The following is a 25166-nucleotide window of genomic DNA, read 5'->3' as shown; positions in this document are numbered from 1 at the left end:
CGGTGTTTTGGGAACCCGGCCTGGTTCTCTATGTTCCCAAAAGCTCATCAATGGTTTTTAGAGAAACTTGGTTCAGATCATAAACCTGTACTGATGGAATTTTCAGGGGATAAAGAATTTTTTAGAAGTCAGTTCAGGTTTGATAAAAGATGGGCTGAGGACCCATCCTTTTTGAAAATGCTTACTCAAGCTTGGAACAAGGACCCTTCAGGAACATCTTCTGGTTTTCTCCTTAAAGCTGAACGTTGTAAAACAGCAATCCAAGGGTGGAAGAAGAATTTTTGGTCAAATTCAGATTGGAAGATTAGAAGATTAAGAAAAGCTCTAAAGCTGCAAGATGAATCTCTTAATCCTTGTTTTTCTCGCATTCGCCAACTTAAGTGTGAATTAGCTGTTGCTTTTAGGGAAGAAGAGATTTACTGGCGACAGAAGAGCAGGGAGAAATGGATGCATGATGGGGATAAAAATACAGAATTTTTTCATGCCTCAGTGAATTCTGCTAGAGCTAAAAACTCTTTGCTGTGTCTTGTTGATGATTTTGGAAAGGATCATTTCTCAGATAAAGAAAAGGGAGAAGTAGCTACTCAGTATTTCACTCAGCTTTTTAAATCTTCACAACCGACTCTGGCTTCTGATTTACTTGACAATTTTCAACCCAGAGTCTCATCTGAGATAAATGCTGATTTATCTAAATTTCCATCAGTTGATGAGATTAGAAATGCTGCCTTCTCCATTAATAGTGACAGTGCTCCAGGGCCCGATGGATTGACAGGTTTCTTTTTTAAGAAGTATTGGGAGATTATTAAACATCAAGTCATTACAGAGATCCAAAATTTTTTCCACACTGGTATTCTCCCTAAGGAATGGAATCACACAAATTTGTGTTTGATCCCTAAGATTCCAGCAGCTTCTAGAATGACTGATCTCAGACCAATCAGCCTCTGTTCTGTGCTTTATAAAATAGTATCCAAAATTTTAGTCAATAGGCTGAAAAAACATCTTCCTCGGCTTATTTCACCTACTCAGGCAGCTTTTGTTTCAGAACGAATGATATCTGATAATATTTTGATAGCTCATGAAGTGATTCACAGTCTTCATTCTCATCAGAAGTTTTCTAAATCATCCATGCTACTCAAAACAGATATGTCAAAAGCTTATGATAGGTTAGAATGGTCTTTTTTGAAAGGAATTCTTCAAGTTATGGGTTTCTCTGACATCTGGATTTCTTGGATTATGGGATGTGTAACTTCGGTGTCTTATTCGGTATTGATTAATGATCAACCTTATGGTTTCATAATACCTGAAAGAGGTATTAGACAAGGAGATCCTCTTTCTCCTTTTCTTTTTGTGTTAGGCACTGAAGCTTTGATTCACCTTTTTCAACAAGCTGAAGATCAAGGTGTTATTTCAGGTATAAAATATCATTCCTCTGCTCCAGCTATTAATCACTTACTCTTTGCGGATGATAGCTTATTCCTATGTCAAGCAACAAAAGATCAATGTGATGCAGTTCTGCTCTGTCTTGAGAAATATGAAAAAATGTCTGGTCAACAGATTAATAAGAAGAAATCTGCTATTACTTTTGGTTCTAAAGTTGCCGAGGATACCAAAGATTGGGTTAAAAATGCAACAGGAATTTTTTTGGAGGGTGGTACAGGGAAATACTTGGGGCTTCCTGAATGTCTTAGTGGTTCCAAACAGCAGCTTTTAGGGTTTATCAAGGAAAGACTTCAATCCAAGCTCACAGGATGGTATGCTAAAAAGCTCTCTCAAGGAGGAAAAGAAGTTTTATTGAAATCAGTTGCCATGGCTTTACCTGTATATGCCATGATGTGTTTTAAACTTCCTAAAAGTACTATCAAGAACTTGACTAGTGCTATGATGGAGTATTGGTGGGGTAATTCTCAATCTCAACACAAGATTCATTGGATCAGTCATGACAAAATGACAATGCCAAAATCTGCTGGTGGTTTTGGATTCAGGGATTTGGAATTATTTAATCAAGCTCTTCTTGCAAAACAAGCATGGAGATTATTGAATGACCCGGATTGTTTGTTTTCAAGATTCTTCAAAAGCAGGTATTTCAGGAAAACATCTTTCTTACATGCAAAATTGGGTTCTAGACCTTCTTATGGTTGGCGAAGTATAGTTTTTGGAAGAAATTTACTTAGCAAAGGACTCAAGAGTGTTATTGGTGATGGGAAGGATACCTTAGTCTGGATTGATAAGTGGATTTTTGATGAGTGTGCTAGACGTCCTGTTGGTCTTCATTCCCTAATGAATATTAATCTCAAGGTAGCCTCTCTTATTGATTGTCACTCTAGTTTATGGAATATCAGTCTTCTTAGAAGACTTTTTCATTATGATGATGTGATGCGTATTATATCCACTCCACCATTATTAGCAAGAAAAGATTCTTTCTGTTGGGCTTGGAACAGGAATGGTGTATACTCGGTGAGATCTGGATATGAGATGATCTTTAGACTGGCCAACAAGGAGAAATTTAGTGAATCAACCATTTCTCCTGATCTGTTTTCTGTGTTAGCTGATTGTTGGAAAGTTAAAACAGCTCCAAAAATTCAAGTTTTCTTGTGGAAAAGCATTAAAGGGGCTATTGCAGTTTCTGCAAGGTTGGCTACAAAAGGAATCAAGAACTATGATGGATGCCTTTTATGTGGTGCTGAGGAAGAGACAATCAACCACATCCTCTTCCTTTGTCCCTATGCTAGACAGGTGTGGGCTCTCTCTCATATTCCTTCTCCTTCTGGAGGTTTTGGACCTTCAGAAATGGTGAACTTAAAGTATCTTATAACTCTGCAAAAGAAGGCCAAGTGCATGATTGAGAGTAGATCAGTTTTTCCTTGGATTGTTTGGCTTTTATGGAAAAATAGGAACAAATTGCTTTTCAATGGCTCTCTTTATCCTCCAGAATTGTTAATACAAAAAGCTTATGAGGATTCTACAGCTTGGTTATCTGCTCAATTGTTAAGCCCTGAGGTTTTTCCTATTTCCTTGATGAAAGATTCTCATTGGTCTCCTCCATTATGGGATGAAGTCAAATGCAACATTGGTTTTTCATGGTCAAAAAAATATGCTCTGTCTGGTGCTTCTTGGGTTGTCAGAGATGCTATGGGTACTGTGTTACTCCATAGTAGAAGATCTTATTCTCAGGTTGCTTCTGTTTTTGAAGCAAAAATTAGGAGTTGGAAATGGGCTCTTGAAAGCATGCAAAGTTTGAAATTTGAAAAAGTTCTTTTTGGTGCTACAACATTTGAAATTATTCAGGCGCTACACAAACCAACTGCTTGGCCTTCACTTGTAAGTCATATTTTTCCTCTGTTACATTTGAGTAACAATAAGACTAGATGGGAGATCATTTTGGAACCTATTCAGTGTAATCTAGGCGCCTCTAGGATAGCTAGGAGTGTTACTTCTGATTACAGGATATCTTCGTATGTTGCTCAAGGCTGTCCTTCTTGGCTAGGGGAATTTTTTTATCAGGAGAAAAAACAAGCTGCATCTTTGTCTCATATGGCATTGGTTCCTGATATATTACCGCTATAAGAGTTTGACTTTTTGAAGTTTACTGTTTAGATAAGTCTCCAGTCAAAAGCATGGATTGATTTACTATATTTCAGAGAGGCCAAAACAAGATATTTTTTGATTTTTACCGATGATTATCTGCTATAATCATTGTTTTCCTTGGTTTGCTTACCACTCCTTGTCTTATTAGTCTTCTTTCTTTTATCTTACTTATCTCTTCTTGCCGCCTTCTTCTTTTTACCTTCCTATATATATTTCTTTCACTCAGTTCTTCACTCCTATACCTTCTCTTTTTCTCCTTTCTTTCTTCTTTCTTTTGCTCTTCTGGTTTTCTTTTTCTTTTCTCTTGATGGCGGATGAAATATGGCATGATTTGCAGCATATGGTTCTAGGGCGTGATGACCCTGAACTCCTTGTTCCACACCAAGTGTATACTAGTGTTGTTGCTAGCAACAGACTCAGTCTTATTGGGAGACCTCTCAACACTCATGCACAAAACCTCAGAAGGATCCTTAGTGCTTTACCTCGCAGTTGGGGCAGGGGCATGGCTGCAAGAGTTCATGGACGTATACTTGATGGTCAGTGTGTGCAGTTTCGTTTTCGCTCTGAGTCTGACTTAGTCTCAGTGATAAGGAGAGCTCCATGGTTGTATAATCACTGGTTTGTAGCTTTACAAAGGTGGGTGGACTTTCCAGGGCCTGATTTCCTCACTTTTATAGACTTATGGGTACAGGTAAGGGGAATCCCTCCCCCTTATGTGTCTGAGTTGTCGGTTCGCTTCATTGCTCATACTCTTGGACCAGTTATTGAAGTAGACTTTAATGAGATCACATCTACTCAGATAGCTTTTATCAGAGTTAAGGTGCGCATCAGTATTACAGATCGTCTGAGGTTCTTCAGGAGAGTCAGGTTTGAATCCAGAGAAGAAGCCATGATTGGTTTTGAATATGAAAGACTTCAAAGGATATGTACAAATTGTTGTCGTATCAACCATGATGTTGCTCACTGTCCTTACTTGGTTCCTCAGGCTGCTCCAAATAATGAAGAAAATGAAGATAACAATGATGCAGATGTTCTAGTGGTCCCTGTTTGGAATGAGGGAGCTGGATCTAACAATCCTACTCCTCCTCCTCCTCTTGAAAATCAGTCTTCAAGCTCAAGCTCGGAAATCTCCTCTTACAGTCCTATCTCTCAACCACCAAATCCTGCTTCTCCACTTTTGGACCTGAATCAGATGGTGGAGGAACATCGACCCATCAGATTTGATACTTCAAGTTCTTCTTCTAGTCGTGGAGTTCATACCAAAGCTAGATATGAAATTGGTGAAAGTTCCAAAAGGAAAAAAGACAAACAAGTGGATCTCAATTTTGAAAGAAACACTCGGAGATGCAGACAAGATCATGGAATCAGGTTTTATCCGGTTTCTGGTCAGCCACCATAGATCTTCTCTGTCCTTGGTAATAAGAGTATAACGTGCCCTTATACTCTGTAAACTCAACCTTTTGAGGGCATGAAGTGCTTTGTTTAACAAAAATAAGGAAGCACTTTGGTTTTAGTCAACTTTGGATGTTGGTTAACTTTGTGGAGGCTAGGCCTCTTTTAATAGTTTACTCAGTCTAAGTAGATACAATGGGGAGCCAGAAGCTGTCATAACACATGCATAAGATGGAAGCTTTGAAATCAGGAATGAAGACTGCAGTCTTTTTCCTCTGGTTTTATTGGGATTGTTATGATGTATAGCTTTTTAACAAATGCTGCCTTAGTTGTGATGTTTACTTAGTTGTTAACTTTGTTTATATATCTTTTAGCTCCTTTGTTTGTAAAATCTCTAGGTTGTAAATTATACTGCCTCTCCAAAATGGATTCCCATTGATGGATGCAGCCTCTGTTTAATATATATATCAGACCCTTTGGAAAAAAAAAAAAACAAAGACATTACTTACATATGTGGTGTATCTCGCAATAACTAAAGAGAATCCTCCAAAATTGATAGATAATTGATATACAAGATGCCATTTTGAATTAATGACACCGAGATCTCTTTAAAAGAAAAATTCGGTGGCATAAACAAAACACTGAAGAAAATCTCAACAATAAAAGAAAACATTTGTTTTCTTCCTTTTATCCTCAATTCTCATACACTGATTCAACATAAAGTGAGAAATATTTTCATCTAACTTAGTACTATTGTATTTTTTGACAAGTTAATCAAACATTTTTAGATTGTTAAATCAAACAAATAATTGTATCGAAAAACATAAAATTATGTAGTCATGACGACTATGACATGACCAGTGATCCAGCAAAGTTCCAAAGAGTCAAAAATCTCAAGTCTTTTTTTTTTTTTTTTTTTTTTTTTTTGAGGAACAAAGAAAAATACAGTATTTATTTATTAATAATTCAATTATGGGAAACACTTTAATGGAGAGAAAGAAAAATGGACTCTGAATTATAGTATATCTCAAGTTCCTAAAGCTTTTGGCAATTTGATAATGGCGTGATACCTTTTTTCATTCTCTCAACAAACGCGCCTCTAAATCTCTCTCTCATCTTCTCCGACTCCAATTTCTTGCAATTCACTCCAACTTCTTCTTCTCTCTCTCTCTCTCTCTCTCTCTCTCTCTCTCGAGATTTCGTTTCTCACGTTTTCTTCACCAAATATGGGAACCTGCTTCTCCAGCTCCACTAAATCCACGGCTGAGATCTCTCCCTTTGACCTCGTCGTCAAACCTCCTCCTTCTTCCACCGCCGCCGCCACTGCACCACCAACCCAACGAATCCCCACCGCCACGGCCACAAAAACAGAGACGGTGAGCTTCGCCGCAACAGTGAGATTGTACGGACCACCTAACAGTCTGGTGACTTCGTATCTCCGTTTCGCTCTTCTTCACAAGAAAGTCCCTCTCCGTTTCGTTCCATCGGAAGACCAAAAGCCGACGATTCAAATCGGATCGGAGACTGTATCAGGAGGATCTCTAGAGGTTCTTCTCCGTTACATCGAGGATAAGTTCCCGGAGCCGCGTTTGATGATTTGGAAGTTTAATCTAGAAGGTTTCGACGAAGCGACTCCATTGATAGTGAGAGCGATTTGGCTTCAGCATAGGAGTATGTTGTGGCATATGGAGAGGATGTTGAGATGGTCGGAGGATCTAGCGGCGCGTGGAGGTAAAAAAGCGGTGGATCCGTCGGTGGGAACACCGAAGATGGAGATTAGGAAATTTGCAAAGAGTTATACACATTTGCAAGAGCTTATGCTTGAACATGCTCAAATGGAAGAGAGAATCTTGTTCCCTGTTCTTGAATCTGTTGATCGAGGTAAAACAAAGAACTGATTTTTTTGGATTTTATTGTCAAATGTTGAAATTGATCTCTCTGCAAATTTTTGTGAAGGGATGTGTAAAAGTGCAAATGAGGAACATGGGAGAGAATTACCAATGATGAATGGAATCAAAGAAGATATCAAATCCATTGGAGTGTTGGATTCTGGGATTTGTTCAGAAGCTCTCTTTAGTCTTGCTTCACGTTTCAAATCATTGCAGGTATAATGAACAAAAGTCTACCTTTGTGTTTTTTGTAATGATTGACTTTGGAGGTTTTTGTTTTGAACACAGATGATGTGTAAAACACATTTTGAAGAGGAAGAGAAAGATTTATTGCCAATGGTGGAAGCTGCAGAGATGGGGAAAGAGAAGCAGAAGAAATTGTTGAATCAAGGCTTAGAAGTTATGAGTGGGACTCATTCTAATTCGTTTGATTTCCTACTAGAGGGTCTTACTCCTCAAGAAGCTATGCAGTATCTTGACTTGCTCATAAAATTTGGTGATCCAGATCTTATCTCATCTTTTCTCTGCTCTGATGTTGTTGACTGAATTATCTTTTATAGGTTTACTTTGTGAAAAACTACTGTTGTTGTGTGTGGGGTTGTGAATTTTGTGTATATAGAGTCAGATTGTTGTTTTCAGGTGTTGCAATGTTTTTCTCATTCTTTTAGATAAAAAAAAACAAACAAGGAAGGTTATGTAACTCTTAAGAGGGCAACAGATGTTTCTAGGATGGTTTATCCAAGTTTTCAGCAAGGTTAATTCGACTATTATTTTTGATAATCGGGAAATTATCAACACTTAATCTTCGTAGCGTGTGAAAAGAGTTGCCAATATTAAACTGCATAGAAAATCTCGAATCCTTCAACCATTGAAACCACCACGAGTTGGTTTAGTTAATTCGGATTTTTTTTTTTTTTTTTTTCTTTTTGTCATTTTTCGGTTCAGAATAAAAATTGCCAAAAACCTAAAATTTATTGGTTCAAGATTAATAATAGGGCTCAATTGGCGTCGGTTTTGAGAGATTTGTCGATTACTCAAGAGTAATGCTTTTCCCTTCCTACTTGTTTTATGCTTTTGGACTTAAACCACCGACAAAACAAGAAAAAGTAGATGACTTGAAACAGAAACTAACTAAAAAAGCTGAAACAGAAGAGGAAAAGCTGGTTAAAAGCGTATTTACACGATTCAGAATCACTACAAAAACTACTTGGGCGGTCACAAACATTAGACCGGTCGTATTGCCAAAACTAACGACTCGATGTCATCAACCTCTCTTCTCTCGATTTCTCCTTTTATAATTTTAAAATCATTTCTTCTTTTATGAATCTAAAAGATTGACAACAAAAACAAAATGGAGAAAAAAAAAGAGTGGATGTAACCTTTTATCTGTTTGGAACGTCAAAATTGTCGGGTTCTCCTGAATCGAGCTGAATAAATATGTACACACATTCTTGGCTTTTTGACTATGCTATTACCCGTTGAGCTTAGCTAAGAACTGGCTAAGATTGTACTCTTCTGTGTACTGTGATTGATCCCACAGTTCTTCTAAGTTTCCTAGAATTGCCTTCAGTCCTTTTCCAGTTCCAGCAATCTGGTCATTATCCTCTGATCCATTCTTCGAAGACGCACCACCCTACAATAAAGACCGATAATTGAGGATTAACCAAACTTCTTCTTCTGTTAGAGAGACTTGCTATAAAATAAAATGAATACCTTTTTAGAAGTTTCAGCTGAAGCAAATAAGTCGAGTAACTGATCAGTGTTCATTGTCTTCATACTTGCATTCTCAGCATTGATTACCGTATTGGCAACCGACACTTTGAATCTTTGGAGACTCATCACTTTCTCTTCAAGTGTGCCCCGCATTATCAGACGGTGTACATTTACAACTCTCTTCTGTCCCAATCTATGTGCTCTGTCCATCGCCTGCCACAGTTTGTTCACCTCTATATTAGCAAACCTCAATAATAATAGACCATCTTAAGTGTGTGCCAATACTTTTTTTCATTCTTTCCAATCGAAAATGAAAGAGATGTGGAACTTTTCCTCCTTGCAAAGTGAAATTCGGCCAATTCCATGGACGTAAGCCAAAGAAAAATATAAATCCTTACCTGATGATCACGCATTGGATTCCAATCATGCTCCATAAATACAAGTGTATCAGCAGAGGTCAGGTTCAACCCAAGCCCACCAACTGAAGGATCAGAAAGAAGTTAATTCAGAGAACTTGCTGACAATATCAACTCAAAATAGCAGAATTTCATTGTTGAATGGAAAAAGCATACCATGTGTTGTCAGGAGCAGAACATCAATTGTAGGATCTGAATTAAAGGCCTTCACAATCTCAAACCGTTTCTCCGGTACAACTGAACCATCTAGTCGCATATATGTGACACTGTTTATAAGAAAAAGGTAAAACAGATAAGCAAAAGAAGCCAGATATAAGGATGGAACATGGCTGCTAAGCTCCGGCACAAAAAACAAACTAAGCTCAATACAACTTAAGCGAAAAAGGCTGCTGATCAGTTTTAGACTTTTCAAGTCAGAAATTAGGAGACCACTTAATCAGTACAGAGTCCTCTAATAGAACTACACTGACAATAAAAAGAGTATATTCACAAGTTGAACTCACCTTTTCATGTGGGTTTGAAACAAGTCCTTTTCAATGATATCCAGCAAAGCCTGCATAATATAACATAGTTAGGTCTTGGACAATCTTGTAAGGAAACAAACCCAACGGAAAAATGGAAGAAATCAGAGATGTAAATACTTTGTGCTGTGCAAATATCAGAACTCTGTGCTGGCCTACACTAAGAGTGCCATCTGAACTAGAAGCATCAGAACCTATTCCACATTCTTCTAAAATTTCCTGAAGAGCAACAAGCTTTGGAGAGTGTTGAACTTTGTGAAGCTCAGTGATAATATCCGAACATCCATTTATCATTGCTGACAAATCAGAAGCCACCGGCTCTGTAACCTTATCCCCAAGAACAAGAAGCGGATGACTGCAGAGTTTAAGCAGGTACTGTAGTGCCTGGAAAATTAAAACCCAAACAAAAATCAGGTCTCCCCATACTGTAAAATTGATAGGTGGGAGTGAATATAAATATTGCTGTTGCCTTCAATGCAGCAAACAATATTATACCTGGAAAACGTGTGTGGATGCTTTTGTTGGCGCAACATCTGCATTTCCGGAATCTGCTGACCCATCAACTTTTATGATACTAGATATTTCTTGCTTAGCACCTGAACCAGAAAATTGCTCATAAAGCTTCAACTGCACAGGACTAAGGTCACAGTATCTGTCCTGAATGATTTTTTCTGGCAAATCAGAGAGGACTTCCTCTTTCGTACGTCTGAGTAAGAATGGCATAACCTACGTGATATGAAGATGTTATGAGGTCATGATGTTACAAATTCTCAACAATTGCAACGGAAAATAAGAAGCCGGAAAAGATGAACTCAAGAAACAGCAGTACCTGCTTATGGAGTGCTTCCATTGCCAGTACACCCGCTTCAGCATCCTTAGCAGAGCATTTAGGATCTCTAGCTGCCAGCAACGGTTTTCCATAAGATGCTTGAAACTGCCCAATAAAGAAACACATGTCTCGTTTATGACAACAAAGAATATCCAAAAATACTTCTTCAAAGTACAACTTTCAAACGTGACCCTATAAATTGGTAATTTGTAACAACAAAAAGCAGGAAATATGTATAAGCGCTACCTGTCTCTCTGTCCCAAGAAATCCAGGCATCAAGAAGTCAAAAAGGGACCACAGCTCCATGATATTATTCTGCAAAAAAGGAAACAATATCACTCAAGATAAAAGAACACGTATTAAACTTTCTGGGAAGTCGAGCACTCCATTGTAACCTGTATTGGTGTTCCACTAAGGATAAGTCGGTGCTGGGCCTTCAATTGTTTTACTGCTGAAGTTATTTTAGATTTAGCATTCTTAATTATGTGCCCCTCATCCAGGATACAGTAGTTCCATGAAAATTGTGTCAGATAATCAACATCCTTGCGGACCACATCATAAGATGTTATAATGACATTGTGGTTGTTGAACTGTTCACGGAGAGAAACACGGTCTTGAACAGAGCCAACATACTGCAACACGCTTAGCAGAGAAAGGTCGATATACTTCTCAATTTCAAATGCCCAATGACCAACTAATGTTGAAGGGCAAACAATTATAGATGGAAAAACATCTGGTTCATCTGTTGAACCACGACGCTCTGCTGCATCAGATGCCACAATTGCAGATGCTTGAAGCGTCTTACCAAGCCCCATATCATCGCAGAGAATTCCATGGAGCTTAAAACGCTTCAGGAATCCTAACCAATTGATTCCTTCTTGTTGATACCTGAAAACAGAAAACTGATAAATATTCCAGAATAATATTTCAAAAGCAATAAAGTTCCCACTCAATTCAATTCAACAATATAGAAAATTGATATAGATTATAAAATGCGTCTAATCCCTATCAACCAAGGACCGGGATAAGACAAGACCAAATTTCCTGAATTCAACCCTGCTCAAACCAACAAAAAGTTCAATGTCCTACCATTTCTCACAAACCACACCCTCAATTTTGTTTAGATGCAACTGAGAAAACCAAGGCAAGAAAACCAGGAAATATGACAGTGAAACGACCAAATCAGAAAGACAACACAGACACCTCGAGACACTCAGAACAGAGAATAAACTTTCATTTAATCTAGACTAAATTACCTTCTTAATTGAACTTTTAGCTCAGTGCAAAGCTTGTAATCATCTATATGGGAGTTGTCAAGTAGCTGTTCCAAAAATTTTGCATCCTCTGCATTGCTAGATAGATCCTTGCTCAACCCGACAGGAGGGGGTACGCCACGTGCTAATGGAAGCATAGGTACAAGGGCAGCAAAGCTACGTGTCACGCTCTGCCTGACTGAACTGTCAACATCGCTCATGCATCTTAGGAGGGGAACAACCAATAGAGGAGCATATGGAACCAGTTCAACACCCAGCCCTTGAACAAGTAAACCAATAAGCATTCCTGCGCCTTGTCTAGCATTAATGCATGTCAAATCTCCCAACATTGGAATAGCACCTTCCACTACTGCTGCCATGACATTTGTTGTCATTGATTTAGCCATTGTCATAACACATCTAGAAGCAGCCAATCTAACAGCTACATGGGAATGGCGAACGCATTTGAAAATACAAGGCAGGAGACTGAGTAGTCTAGGTTTAAGTGTTTCTTCCATCACTGGTGCTATTGAACGTACCACCTGGAAAACATAGAAAATAAAAGTACACCAAGTTAAGGCTCTGCATATTCAATATTAAGCTTCGTTTTTGGCATATTCCTAAAACTAAACCTTCAAATAACACAAGCAAAAACACTTCACTGGGTATACCTGGATGTTGTTTATTAAGACCTGTGGATCCGAAATAGATTCTATTTTAAGGTCAATATTCTGTTGATCAGCAGGAATTTCAGGAACAAGAACCTCAGTGAGGCACTCCCACAATTTTGGGAGTTTGTCAAACAAGGAACCACCAAATTTCAAGCTTAAATGCTTCAACGCGAGTTCAGATCCTCTCCTCGTGATAAAACCCTCAACTTTAGACCTATCTTCGCCACCAGCCAACACGACTTTTGCTTTTTGTTTTCCTGCGTTACTCCGCGAGGACAGAAAATCCATATCATCAATGATATCCATAGAGCAAATGATGCTAGCTTGAGGTGTTTCGCTAGGATCCATGCACGTCAAGCTACAGATATTCTTGATTAACTTGTCATTGGGGCTTGGCTTCCGATCTACGCAGTATGCAATGAGCTCTGCAAGAGCCTCAGCAGCTATTTGCTGTAGTATTTGTTCCTTGAAACAGCACAGAGTCAGTGTTCAGTTCAGCTTACATAAAAACAAACATTTAGATTTTAGTTGCTACCTGCTCTCTTTTAATCGAAGCCATCAGCGGCAAGATGATTGGATTAAGTCTAGCAGGAAATTCTGACATCCAAACAACTGCAGCAGCGATCAGGGAGGTGACTGTGATATGTAGATTACTCTGCATAAACATAAGTCCAGATAGAGGATAAAAATGGTTCAATCTCGAGAAATGGAAACGTTTAATTTACATGACATGATAGTCTAGTAGATCAAGATTTAAAATAGCACATGAATCGTATCAACAATAGATCCCAATGTACCTGAACACACTTTAAATAACCAGCAGTACTTAATAGCTGTTGCCTAGATGACTCCACATCTTCAAAAACTTGCTTTTCTAAGGATTCATTTCCAACACTTTCTTTGTTCCACAAAGCTAGTGTTGATGCAAAGTCAATTGTCTCATCGGCAGTCACGCTCTCCACATTGAGTTTATTCGTTGATAATAACTTATCAAAACAATGGCAGGTTTCAACTGTATGCAACAACTGAGAAGTTTCATTCCTCATTTTCGTGTACGTTCTTGAGAGCTCAGCATAAGGAAGAAGTATGTCTTTAGTAGGGAAAGCAGGGTCTGAGCAAGCTAACAAATCTAGCAGCCATTTTTTAAGAGGACTAGGGAAACCAGGCAAACTTCCACTTCCATCAGTAGGGGCCTTGAATTTTGTTTCTCTGAACCAAGAGATGAGCACAATGGACGCAACCTGCAAAGCCAGAGGTTTAGTACAAACATGCAACAGATGTCTAGTAATAGAGAGAAAACGAGATACAGAGATAGAGAGATGCATACCTGGCGCTGAACACCGGACAGAGAAGTAAGAGTACTACTCAGTGGATCTACCACAAACTGCATTGAACCCTCTCGCAACCGGGATGCAAAGATACCTAATGCAGATGCTGTAACTACCCGGGTGCGGGTCACTGACATTTCCATATCAGAGCCGACGATAATTTTAGTGGACCTGGCAGAAACATCTTCATGTTTTTCGAGGGAAGCAGAACTTCTTGCACAATCAAATCCCATAATGCTAGAAGCTTCGTTCTCAAGTTTGACAGCTTTCATCTTAGCAGCAGCTTTGAAATGACTCTTACGAGGCGGAGCTACTGGCCAAAACATTTTCGTAGCATCCAATGTGGAGCCATAAGGAGTAGCTGCAAGTTCTATCCACGAAGCCATATAGAATTTTGCAGCGTCTTCTAAATCATCCACTGGGCACTGAAAAAGAAGAGAAATAAAAGATAATCTAGGCCCAAATAAGAAAAAAAATAGGCTGTATTAAACATTTAAACCTCAAGGAAACGAAAAAGTAATAACAATAACACGTTTTCAGGTAGATACACTACATGACCCAAATTCGTAGGCAATCAGCAACATGATTCTCACAACATCCGACATCTACCTCCATACCATTAAGCGCTTAGGCTCTGGGTAAAATAGGTAGAAGGCACCCAGCTACTAATAAAATAAAAAGGGTTCAGATGCAAACACATTCTAATCATCGTGGGATTTAATATCAAAATCTTACATATGCAAGAAAAAATACCACATATAACCATGCAAATTGGAAACCAAGAACGAAAACCCTTTGATTTCTAAGGGTGCAGAAGAAGGAGAAAAAAGGCATAGAAAAAATTTAGGAGTGTTTTGAAAGAAAAGCAACATTTCATTACTAAGTACCTGAACCAATAGTCTCCACACTCTCTCCGAACACTCCAGAATCTCCTCAGTTGATTCAAGCAAAAGATTTTGAAAGACGATTCTCAGGGTGTCCCCTAAAATAGAAGATGGCCAAAAAGAACTTTTAGACTGCTCAGAAATGTTCTTTCTGCATCCAGCTTCAAGAAGTCGTTCCTGCCAGGGGAAAATTTAGGAAAGCACACTATAACATATAAAAGAAACATAAAGTAAAGTACTAAAGTGTATTCTGAAGTAAACAAAAGGGGTTCACATCTGTTAAATTTGACAGGCCAGAGAAACTCAAGGCACAAGATACCATGTATCATGTAAGCGACTACAAACATAGGAAGCAAGCACCGAGAGAGATTCTATTGTAGAATAAACAATAGAAACCTACCAGAGTTCGAATAGCAGAAAATCGAACTGATGTAATGTCGTGCCTCGTAAATGGCCACAACCTAGGGGCTAAACCTGATAATGCATAAGGGCTTTCCTTGACATCTCTTCTTTCTCCAATACTCTCGATATGACCCATTTCATTGAGGTCAATATTTTGTTCCTCCCCCAGTGATAATTCCTCATGCATCACCAGGGTCATGTCATCTTGAGAATAGATTTCTGCCAGGAGGTTCATAACACTGCAAGAAATATTTCACTGGATCAAAATTGATTTCGTGCAGAAAACTCCAAATACCAAGAAAAGAAGGATTTTGGATAATGAAAAGGATAGCATGTAATTTTACACTTGTTTACCTGCTGGTTGATGGACTTAAGTCATCCAACTCAAGCAAGATATCCCACAGTAGCATGACAATGGAAAGTAATGTCTGTCCTCTCAAAGAGACAATAGCAGCTGCTGCCGGTATAAGAGCATCAGCAGCAACTGCTCGCACATCATCGTCAGAATCCTCCAACCCTGCTTTACACGCCGGAAGAATATAGCCAAGCAAATCTTGGAGCATTTCCTGCAAAAAAGGGGCGAATAAGAAAGAAAAGCTAACACTGGACAAGCATCTCTACAAACCAAGAACATTTCAAGAAGTCGAATAAGCTACACAGAGCCTCAGAAAATCAAAAACTACTACATATCATGATATAAGTTCTCAGTTCTCTAGACATGAGAAAACAGTAAAAGAGGACAGTAAAAGTGTCCTTTTTCAGTTTCCAAACATGTGTAATTAGCTCTCATGTGCTGGAATTTTACCTGTCGCACAGCAACCAAGTACTTGATGCCCAAAAGACTTCCATGACGAATTTCCCATTCAGGCCGGCGCTGAACAAATATAAATGATAAAGATTACCAAACAGTTTTATAATTAATAGAGACTGCAACAAGTTTCTTAGTTTTGAGTAGTTAAAAAAGTCAAAAGATAAATATTACCTGCATCTGAAGCAAGATATTTAATGTCTCATAAATCACCGAGGGATTCATGTACTTGAAAGTAGCACCAAGTGCTTGGGCACAAGCTTCCCGCACAGGAGCAACTACCTGATCAGAAATATAATCCCCAAATCTGCAAAGGAGGGAAAGCGAATCATTAACTAAGAAATGACCAATCAAATCTCAGCCAGTATCAGAACCATTCTAAACAATCGTGCTACCATAGATGCTATGAAGCAGAAACAGCTAAAAATGGAAAAGAAAACCTACGATAAGTACCAAAGTCTTACCGGTCAAGTGATAGCACACATAAGAAGCGAATGGTGCAATCCTGGAGAAATTCAAAATTTTTTATCCAAGAATGCCTAGCTTGTTTAACCAAATCCAACACTTCGAGATTTTCTTCCTGATGCTTAGGTATAACTGCTTCCTCAACAAAACTCTTATCTTCAAAATGATTGTTAACCTCTGCCACATGGTTTATTTCAGAGTGAGATGACGAATCATCCATAGAAGATTGAGGTTCCACTTTCGTAGAATTAGAGTCAGTTTGACCATTGACCTTCACTGGTGGCAGTAAAAACTCAGCATCTTCATCTTTAACATTAATATCAGAGTAACCCCCAATAACTTCTAAAACAGTGTTATCAATAAATGATTTTGATGGATCTTCAATCTTAGGTCTTTTCCGAAGTGGCTCCAGCTCATGTTCTGAAACCTGCATATTTAAGTCGATTTCTCTTTCTCGTGTTACTTTGTTCAAGACTTCTTTCAACTCAAACCCATTATCTGAGCTAAACTCTTCTGTTGACACTCCAGCAGAACCACCATGAAGCATTAATATTTCTCTGAGAGCCATTACACTTCCATGGCGGATCTCCCATGCTGACCACATTATCAGATTATTAATCAACTTTACTAGAACTCAATAAGTGGAAAAAAGTAAAATGTATATGGCACAAGTACATGAACCTTACCAGGGTCAAACATGTCAAGAATAAGTTGCTCAACAAAACTATGGAAAGGCCATTTTCCATCCCCATCAGGCTCGATATCATCCTCATTACCAATGTCCGCCTACGTACAGAAGTGAAAATACAGTATGAAATATGGTCTGCCAAAATCAGAAGTGCTTAGAATTCTAATAAGTAATGAAATTTCTTCATGCAGCTTGAGATTTATTGCTAAAACAAAATATGAAAACTGTTATTAAGTCTGTGCCTATGTGTGGACTATACATTCGCAAGAGATTATACTCCTACGTACAGAAGTGAAAATACAGTATGAAATATGGTCTGCCAAAATCAGAAGTGCCTAGAATTCTAATAAGTAATGAAATTTCTTCATGCAGCTTGAGATTTATTGCTAAAACAAAATATGAAAACTGTTATTAAGTCTGTGCCTATGTGTGGACTATACATTCGCAAGAGATTATACACCTAAGAGAAGCAGCATAAGTTAAAGATGAATCCAAGGATAGCATATCAATGGACTAATGAGACTTCAAGTTGGTTGTAATAACGTTCAGCAACTCATATTATGCAAGATGGTTATCCGTCATTATGAGTATACATTATCCAAATACCTTGTCCGAGTCCAATGAGTCGGACGATATTCTTTTTGAGGTTGAGGCATGAGACGATGGCATCTCAACATCTGCTACTTCGCAGCTACCTTTAGCTTGATCTTTTGAGCTTATTTTTGCTTTTCGTTTCAGTAAATTCAATTCCCTTGCGCTTGGCCTCCTAGAATTGACACGGGGAACCATCCTTGAAACGAATTGTTGAATATGATGTGGAGAATAGTTTGCGTATAATCTGTTCCCAACCCCATTCGCAGGAACATTGGACTTCTGTTCAATAAGATCCTCATCCCTAATCATTTCATTAACATCCATGAACTGCTCGCACATGTCCAAACCTGTTTCATAGATTTTCAGAAGTATCTTCAATAGATGCATCAATCAAGTAAAACAGTAATATTTAGAGCATACAGAGTCAACTTTACAGATAACAAGTAGAAACAATAGTAGTGATGTAATAGACTTATTCTAATGGTTTTACGCATATACTGATTTCTCAATATTTATACATATAATCTTCCTGGTACCGTATATCACATTTCATGAAATCAGACAACTGATAACACTTTCCCCATGGAAATTGATTAATAGAAAAGGAGACAAGCTATTGACCTAGACGTCGTCGGAGATTCTTTTTCTGACGAGCCACTCGATCCTTTGGATTCTTGGAATTGTCATTCAAAATGTCGTACTCCTGCACCAAAAACAGTTTCTTCATGTAGGAAACAGCTAATAATTTTGGCTATCATCTAATATTGGTTTGCACCAAGGGAACTGCAACGTATCTTATGAGAAAACCAACAAAATTAGAGGAGAAAAAAAAGGTAAGGATAAAGGGAGCAATAAAGGTTTCATCACATGCTCCCCTAAACCAAAAGTTCAGAGAAAAAGAACAAAGGCAAGGTATCATGTTGCATCAACAGATTGTGCTGAAACAGTTAGTTACAAACCAAGTCACATAATTTCTTAAGGCCAAATAATAAAACTGTAGGAAACAAATTTTACAGGTTGCAGCAGACAAAGGATATTTTTGGTGAAAAAAAGCCTGCTAATAGTTTCAATCAAATAGTTTCAATTATGCTAAGGATGTGATCCTCAACAACAATAGCGTATAGAATTCAAAAGTAGCGACTATCCAACATGTTTCTTTGTGATGCCGAGAAAACTTGATTAAACCTAAACACTTCTAAGGATCTAACCAGATTGCCGGCAAACTTAATGTCATTCCAGTGGCCTACTTATCCCAAACGATTTAAGACTAACAAAAATGTAATCTCACAAAGATGATTGATTAGGCCTAAAGACAATATATCAATGAAGAAATTACATCAGAGATAAATCGGCTGAAATCTTACAAAATGACCTAGACAAGTAAACAATAGCAAATAATGAATTACCTGTCCACCAGATGCCAACAAAGCGCCAAACTCTAAAACCTTATTCATCTCAAAGCTGTTAGCACATGCCAAAAGTTAGAGACATCAAAAGACATCAGAAAACCTTAACATGAGAAAGACATCTAAAATCCAGCTAAGAAGTCTTAACAGTAGATGATATAAAAAAACATATGTATTGTATAACAGAGCTATTAATAACCTTCTAAAGGGTGCATTTGCCAGAATCTTGGACTGAAGATTGCGCAAAGCCACCACTTCATCTACATTATCAGATATCCCGGCCTCACCCAACTTCGTTGCTAAAGAATTTAACAGTTCACTCAATGAAGGATGTTTGACATTCAGAACAATCGCACCAATAGCATGAGCAGCAGCAACCCTCGTATCCCACTTTTTACTACGGAGGTGATGCAAAACCTAATTACCGGAAAAATAGAGTTAAGCTAAAGAGACAAATAGAAAAATCTAAAGTAAAGACCGACTTAGCAGTTTAGAAAGATGTAAACCTAAACTATAATGCCAAAATGGAAACCCATCGAACAAGGGATGACACCCATACACAAAGGAGCTCCAAAATCACACATCACATAATATCTCCTCAAGCCTCAAAGATTCTACTCTGTCTACCCGCCTATATTGAGCACATTGGGTAGAATAGTAGGTTTAGAAAAAAGACCAAGAGAGCATCTACGCTAGGGACGCGTAATATATGTAACTTTCACTACCATTTTCATTGATTCCCATCAGTATAACAATCAACCACAGCCCTATATCTCGGTAATCCATAGATAAGTAAACACATGACTATACCTTTCTCAAAAGAGAGCTCAAGTCCTGAGGATGAGACTTTGCAATATCCCCGATCTGCTTGGCTGCAGTTAGCCGAGTAGCTTGAGTTGAACCAGCTACAAAGAAATTATAATTAAGGAGAACATGTACCGTCTTAAAGGATTAGGATACGAAGAAACGCAACAAAAAAAAAAAAAAAGGAAGCATCATATACAGTATCGGTAACAAAAGAACAATCAGGAAACATCAAGGATACTGTCCAACAAAGTAAGGAGACGATTGAGTCGGGAAGATTGTTGATGTGCCATGTGAAGGACACAATGACAACGACGTTGATGATGATGACAACAAAAGTGAACCTCGTCTAAGCTTCACTTCCACATCCAAGCTCATCCAATCACGAAGCGAAAACTAATAACCCTACAACACACACACACAGAGACACTGCAGATAAATCAATGACCAAATTCTGGAAAAGAGAAATCGAAATCACGCATTCGGAAATAGAAAATCAAAACAAAGCTTTTTTTAGTAATTCGATTGGCTCGGGATAGCCGTTTCTCGTCGTCATCCTCGTGATTTTCTAGGGAAAATCCGAGAAAGAGAAGAAAAGTAAATTTGATAAGAGAAAGAGAAAATTAGGGTTTTGTTGATTACCTGGTAAAGGCTGCGAGGTTCTCAAGAGCAGAGAATGCTTCATATATAATGCTGGTTTCTTCTTCTTCCTCCTTGTCTTTCTTTTAGCCTCCGAGGAAAAATTGCAAATAATTAATTTAATAAAAAAATAAGTCAGGGGCGAAAATAATTAAAAAAAAAAAAAAACAAACAACAAATGGGGAAAAACCGTTCTTTTTTTTTTTCGCTGGAAAACAAACCGCTCTTCCCGTACCTATGACAAATATTTATATATTAAAAATTGAGATTTTCTGTAAGATAAATGAAATTATAAATTGTTACCTTCAAAGAAAGACCTCGAGTTTAAAGAAAATAAACAAAGACCTCAAAAAGATATTGGTACTTGTTTACAAGAATCTATTGAATTATACTATTATTTTATCCACATATATATTTCACATATACATGAGTTAAATTTTTTTATCATCTGACTAACTTCTTCTAAAAAAACTTTTTGACCTCCATCCTAATTCCTAAGTGCCACACATTTTTGGATTTGGTGGTCTTCGTTCTCGTAAAAATTACGTCATTCGAATCGAATGGTTCTCTCGTTTATGGCTATTCGGTGGGTTTTTCTATAGCATTATGACCAAATCCAGTCAGCCGAATTTTCTATGTCAGCTTCTATTTCGGCAGAGCGATCTCTTTTATGTGTTGGACTCTCGTAAAACGACTAGATGCATGGTGCGACTTTTCGTCTCACTTATACTATTTACTAGCTACTCTTTTAATAGTCGGAGCAGAATTCGTGGCCATTACCATTACGATCATCTATGGTAAAAATCGACATGATTTTGTTGTTGAAATGATTGAAGTAGCTTTCGAGTGTATCGTCACAAACTTGAACAATCTCATACAAGCCAGTAACGCTTTTAAGATGTTGCTAGCAAATTATTGTGTGAAAGTGTGCTAACTCTGAGATTTTACCGCAAATGAGGTTAGTAAATCACAATAAAGTTAGATCGAAAAAAATTGGACTTAGATTGGTAACTCCTTACCAATGTAATTAAAGGTTTATCATTAAATAGTTATTAACCACAAGACCGGTACCAAAACAATCTTTTTTTTTTCGTTTTACATCTCTAACAACTTTGGGTTTATCATTCTCTATTCCCAGTAAAACTTTTATCGTTTTTTGTCACCAGTGGTCGACTTACCGAGCAACTTCTCTTGCACATTTTCTCGTAAGATAAAATAGTAATACGGAGAGTCGACGACCATCCAGTAGTGCATCATGTGATGGTCGTCGTGTTATCGTAATAAAACTGAAATTTGAGGGGAATTTCGTTACGTTGACATGGTATATAAATACGTGCTTACGGAAATTTCTAACTTATAAATAACTGTATTAAATTTAAATACTAAAAAGATTACAACTAATTTAAATAAAGAAAATTGGAGTAGATAACCATAAAAAACAACAAATTAAATAAGTAACCATAAAAAAAAAAGACTACTATATTCTGTATATAATATGTAATATATACACTTTTACCCCCAATTAGCCACTGTCACCGTTCCGAACAACCAAATCCCACAGCTCACCAATCTCTCCTCCGTCCAACAATGGATATCCGATCAAATCCAACCTCACTTCCTATCCATCGATCACCTGAATACTCGTCGGAAACCGATTCATCTCCACCGCCAATCACCTCCTCAAGAGACCTCTAGTCCCGGCTATGCAATTTCTTCACACCACCCTCATCTCTATCTTTTACCACCATCGAATCTAGACACCGGATTCCTTAAGAATCTTTTCTAATTCTACTCCTCCGTCTTCGAATTTTTTTTTGCTCTGTTTAGATTTAACCCAAGCTTTTCGACCATGAATCGATACTTCTAATATCAAACATGCTCGACGCTCAGTGATTCTGTCGGCTTTTCTACATCGACGCCGTTGCTAATAGCGCAAAACCTGAGCTCCGACGACAAAAAACATATGCGTTTCAGAATAATGGCAAATTGGAAAATAGGAAAATAATGCAGGGATAGACTTGTAATTATTTAGGATTTTTGGTTACTTGCTGAATTACCTAAATTATATGGCTATATTCTTTATTTTTGATGCAAATATGGCTACACAGCTAATTCACCCTTTAAATAATCTACAGAATTGTTCAAAAAAGAAAGGAAAGGAAAACTTCGTCTTCCCAAGGAAGTCAAGAACAAAGGAACCAAAAAGTTTGTTAAGCAAAGAGACGACGAGAGAGAAGCAAAGAGGAATTCGGAAATCGATGGATAGGCTTGAAGGACCACCACGTCTCATACTTGTTGCTGATCTTGATTGCACATTGGTAATTTCTACTTCCTCTCACACACACACTCTTCTGATTTCAAATTCGTCTTTTAGATTCGACGAATCAAAACAATTCTCACCAAATTCTCAGGTGGATCACGATGATCCTGAAAACACCGATCTTCTTAGGTTCAATGCGCTTTGGGAAGCTCACTATCGCCATGATTCATTGCTTATTTACTGCACCGGGAGGTCTTTCAGTTCTTACATGAGTCTAAGAAAGAAGAGACCGTTGTTGACTCCGGACATCGCCGTAACTTCTGTAGGTTCTGAGATTGTGTACAGCGGTGAATCAACAGTGTCTGATGTTGTTTGGACTGCTCGTTTGGATTATAAGTGGAACAGAGACATTGTTGTTGAGGAAACTCTTAAATTCCCTAAACTTGAGCCTCAGGTTTGTATCATTGTTTTGAGGATTTTGCTAGTCTAGATTTTGGAGACTTACCTGATTTGAGTTGTTATGTTGTATTTCCTGCTGAATCTGTAGCAATTTGGTTGTTCTAAATCTCTCCTTTTTTTGTGTGTGTTGTCTGTTATAGCCAGACAAGAGCCAAGAAGAGCACAAAGTGAGTTTTTTTGTGGAAAGAGAAGACGCTGTTGAAATAATGAAGGAACTTCCAGGGATATTAGAGGAGCGTGGGGTGAGATTTTTGTGTGTACTCTTGATGTGAGCTTGATGTCTATTTCTTATCATAGTTCGTTACTTTTGGTGCTGATGACAGTAAATATCCTTATTAGGTGGATGTGAAGCTGGTTTATAGCAATGGCTATGCTTTCGATGTATTACCAAGAGGAGCTGGCAAACAAGGTGCTTTGACATATCTACTTGACAAGTTGGATATTGAAGGCAATCAGCCTTCTAATACACTTGTTTGCGGTGACTCTGGAAACGATTCTGAGCTCTTCAACATTTCTCAAGTATATGGTGTAATGGTTAGTCCCCTACTGATTTTTCAAGCTTGATCATACTTGACTACGCGTGAGTAATTGTGATTATATTTTTACTGTTTAAGGTTAGCAATTCTCATGAAGAATTGTTGCAATGGCATGAAGAAAATGCAAAGGACAATCCAAAAATATTTCATGCGTCCGAGAGATGTGGGGCTGGTATTATAGAAGCCATTCAGAGGTTTAATTTGGGACCAAGTGTCTCTCCAAGAGATGTTTTGGACTCTGAAATTTTCCAGGCGGAAAGTTTGAATCTTGCTCATGAGGTTGTTCAGTTTTATTTGTTTTATGAGAGATGGCGTTGTGGAGAGGTGGAGAAGTCTGACAAGTATTTGCAGAATTTGAAATCGCTCTCTGTAAGTGTTATTTGACAAAAAAAAGTTCTCTCCTTCCATAAGATTATTTTGAAGATGTTTTCAGTTGCCTGTGTTGTGTAGACTGATTAGTTGACTTAATTGTTATACTGTTGCAATGTTTCAGAGTCCACTTGGTATTTTTGTTCATCCGTCTGGAGTGGAGAAACCAATACATGAATGGATAGATGATATGGAACATTTACATGGTGACGGGAAGGAAAAGAAGCTCCGCATTTGGTTGGATAATGTTTCGTCTTCTCATATCAGTTCAGATACATGGCTTGCAAAATTTGACAAGCATGAGTTATCTGGTAAGAAATCTAGTTCTTCAGATTTCTTCTAAGATATAGATTAATCGTTTGACTCATAGTTTTTCAAACAATATCTTGTTTTTTGTACTGATCACCATTGCCATATAATTCATGTTCTTTTTGTTCTGTTCACTTCTGCTCCATAGCTTCTACTTGTGACTTATCGAGCCAGGAAATGATTTAGCAGAAACTACGATCACCTGATTTCATCTTGACTACAGGACTATAATTGCAATTAGAATTCTAGAAGGTGTTAAGGATTTGTTTAGATGATAGCAAAAGATGTTGATTTGTGTTTCCTCATTATAACTGAATACTGTAGAAGTTTGCTTCCATGTTCTAATGTTTTGCTCGTGTTTGCAGAGGGAAAAGTACGGTCTTGTTCAACAAAAGTCTTACTGAGTTATAAGGTAAACCTTGATTCATGTCCTTTTAAGATTTCAAGCGATTAGATTTGGTTGAATGATATTGAAAAATCTGAAAATTGGTTAAAATTGAAAGGAGGAAAAGCAAAGGCTGACGTGGATGCACATCCACCAATCATGGTTAGATGAATCTTTTTCAGATGATCAAGAAAAATGGGTTTTCTAAAGCATTATCTTAATCTCGACTGACATATTAAGATGACACATGTTTGGGACAGAAGCTAACCAAAGAACATAGTGTGTTTGTTTTGTGTTATGTTTGTTTGGGATGGTGTGAATTTGATAATAAGCATGAAGAAGAATAAAAGCTGAAGAGTGGTGTTGCCATGTCTTGGTTTTAATACTTTTTTAACAAATAAGGAATATTGGGTCCTGAGTTTGGTCTGTTCAGGACCATTTCAGGGCAGAGAGAGTTTTGGGTCTCAACAAAACCTACATTTCTTTGGTCCCTACCTTTTGTCATCTACATATTCAGAAAGAATTTGTGTTTGATTTGCAATTCTTTTTTTGGGTTATATG

General features: G+C 37.8%; 4 protein-coding genes across 8 annotated transcripts; 3 read left to right on the top strand and 1 right to left on the bottom strand.

The window, feature by feature from the left end:
• The first annotated feature begins 3866 nt into the window (after positions 1-3866).
• Positions 3867-5438, top strand: LOC9314035 (uncharacterized protein At4g02000). The gene has a single exon (XM_021026584.1). It carries the CDS (start codon positions 3893-3895, stop codon positions 4982-4984), a length of 1092 nt encoding a protein of 363 aa, XP_020882243.1. The 5' UTR covers positions 3867-3892; the 3' UTR covers positions 4985-5438.
• Positions 5439-5809: 371 nt separating this feature from the next.
• Positions 5810-7630, top strand: LOC9312319. The gene is made up of 3 exons (XM_021026791.1): positions 5810-6858; positions 6934-7082; positions 7155-7630. The coding sequence occupies exons 1-3, from the start codon at positions 6204-6206 to the stop codon at positions 7410-7412; spliced, it is 1062 nt and encodes a 353-aa protein (XP_020882450.1). The 5' UTR covers positions 5810-6203; the 3' UTR covers positions 7413-7630.
• A 364-nt stretch (positions 7631-7994) lies between these two features.
• On the bottom strand, positions 7995-20431 carry LOC9314034 (TATA-binding protein-associated factor BTAF1). 3 transcript variants are annotated; one of them, XM_021026788.1, is made up of 29 exons: positions 20291-20431; positions 19890-20053; positions 19655-19749; positions 19044-19261; positions 18845-18899; positions 18060-18141; positions 17451-17785; positions 16843-16942; positions 16156-16750; positions 15866-15998; positions 15689-15757; positions 15238-15449; positions 14882-15122; positions 14485-14658; positions 13597-14022; positions 13067-13510; positions 12805-12924; positions 12270-12734; positions 11602-12140; positions 10741-11233; positions 10592-10660; positions 10346-10450; positions 10012-10242; positions 9637-9900; positions 9499-9548; positions 9152-9261; positions 8978-9060; positions 8580-8792; positions 7995-8499 (listed from the first exon to the last, which is right to left on the bottom strand). In XM_021026788.1, exons 2-29 carry the CDS (start codon positions 19939-19941, stop codon positions 8338-8340), a joined length of 6135 nt encoding a protein of 2044 aa, XP_020882447.1. In that variant the 5' UTR covers positions 19942-20053; positions 20291-20431; the 3' UTR covers positions 7995-8337. The 3 variants fall into 3 exon arrangements, with proteins under 3 accessions (XP_020882447.1, XP_020882449.1, XP_020882448.1); XM_021026790.1 differs by having other exon boundaries at positions 19890-20077; positions 20291-20368; XM_021026789.1 differs by lacking the exon at positions 20291-20431 and having other exon boundaries at positions 19890-20231.
• A 1322-nt stretch (positions 20432-21753) lies between these two features.
• LOC9314033 (probable sucrose-phosphatase 3a) lies at positions 21754-25139 on the top strand. 3 transcript variants are annotated; one of them, XM_021025786.1, is made up of 9 exons: positions 21754-22307; positions 22423-22605; positions 22699-23001; positions 23147-23248; positions 23346-23540; positions 23621-23911; positions 24036-24222; positions 24586-24632; positions 24724-25139. In XM_021025786.1, the coding sequence occupies exons 2-9, from the start codon at positions 22546-22548 to the stop codon at positions 24811-24813; spliced, it is 1275 nt and encodes a 424-aa protein (XP_020881445.1). In that variant the 5' UTR covers positions 21754-22307; positions 22423-22545; the 3' UTR covers positions 24814-25139. The 3 variants fall into 3 exon arrangements, with proteins under 3 accessions (XP_020881445.1, XP_002877965.2, XP_020881446.1); XM_002877919.2 differs by having other exon boundaries at positions 21754-22605; XM_021025787.1 differs by having other exon boundaries at positions 21755-22605; positions 22737-23001.
• The last annotated feature ends 27 nt before the right edge of the window (positions 25140-25166 follow it).

This window comes from Arabidopsis lyrata (assembly GCF_000004255.2).
Source record: "Arabidopsis lyrata subsp. lyrata unplaced genomic scaffold ARALYscaffold_5, whole genome shotgun sequence".
NCBI classification, from domain to species: domain Eukaryota; kingdom Viridiplantae; phylum Streptophyta; class Magnoliopsida; order Brassicales; family Brassicaceae; genus Arabidopsis; species Arabidopsis lyrata.
Note: the sequence above shows the minus strand (reverse complement) of the source record. Positions and strands in the feature narration are given on the sequence as shown.

Coding starts and splice junctions, on each gene's coding strand:
- LOC9314035 (XM_021026584.1), top strand. CDS start 3,893: ATGGCGGATGAAATATGGCATGATTTGCAGCATATGGTTCTAGGGCGT.
- LOC9312319 (XM_021026791.1), top strand. CDS start 6,204: ATGGGAACCTGCTTCTCCAGCTCCACTAAATCCACGGCTGAGATCTCT. Junction 6,859..6,933: donor TCTTGAATCTGTTGATCGAG/GTAAAACAAAGA, acceptor ATTTTTGTGAAG/GGATGTGTAAAAGTGCAAAT. Junction 7,083..7,154: donor CACGTTTCAAATCATTGCAG/GTATAATGAACA, acceptor TTTTGAACACAG/ATGATGTGTAAAACACATTT.
- LOC9314034 (XM_021026788.1), bottom strand. CDS start 19,941: ATGGCACATCAACAATCTTCCCGACTCAATCGTCTCCTTACTTTGTTG. Junction 15,999..16,155: donor TGTGTGCTATCACTTGACCG/GTAAGACTTTGG, acceptor CCTCCTTTGCAG/ATTTGGGGATTATATTTCTG. Junction 15,123..15,237: donor TTAAGTCCATCAACCAGCAG/GTAAACAAGTGT, acceptor TATTTCTTGCAG/TGTTATGAACCTCCTGGCAG.
- LOC9314033 (XM_002877919.2), top strand. CDS start 22,354: ATGGCTATATTCTTTATTTTTGATGCAAATATGGCTACACAGCTAATT. Junction 23,002..23,146: donor TCCCTAAACTTGAGCCTCAG/GTTTGTATCATT, acceptor TGTCTGTTATAG/CCAGACAAGAGCCAAGAAGA. Junction 24,223..24,585: donor TGACAAGCATGAGTTATCTG/GTAAGAAATCTA, acceptor TCGTGTTTGCAG/AGGGAAAAGTACGGTCTTGT.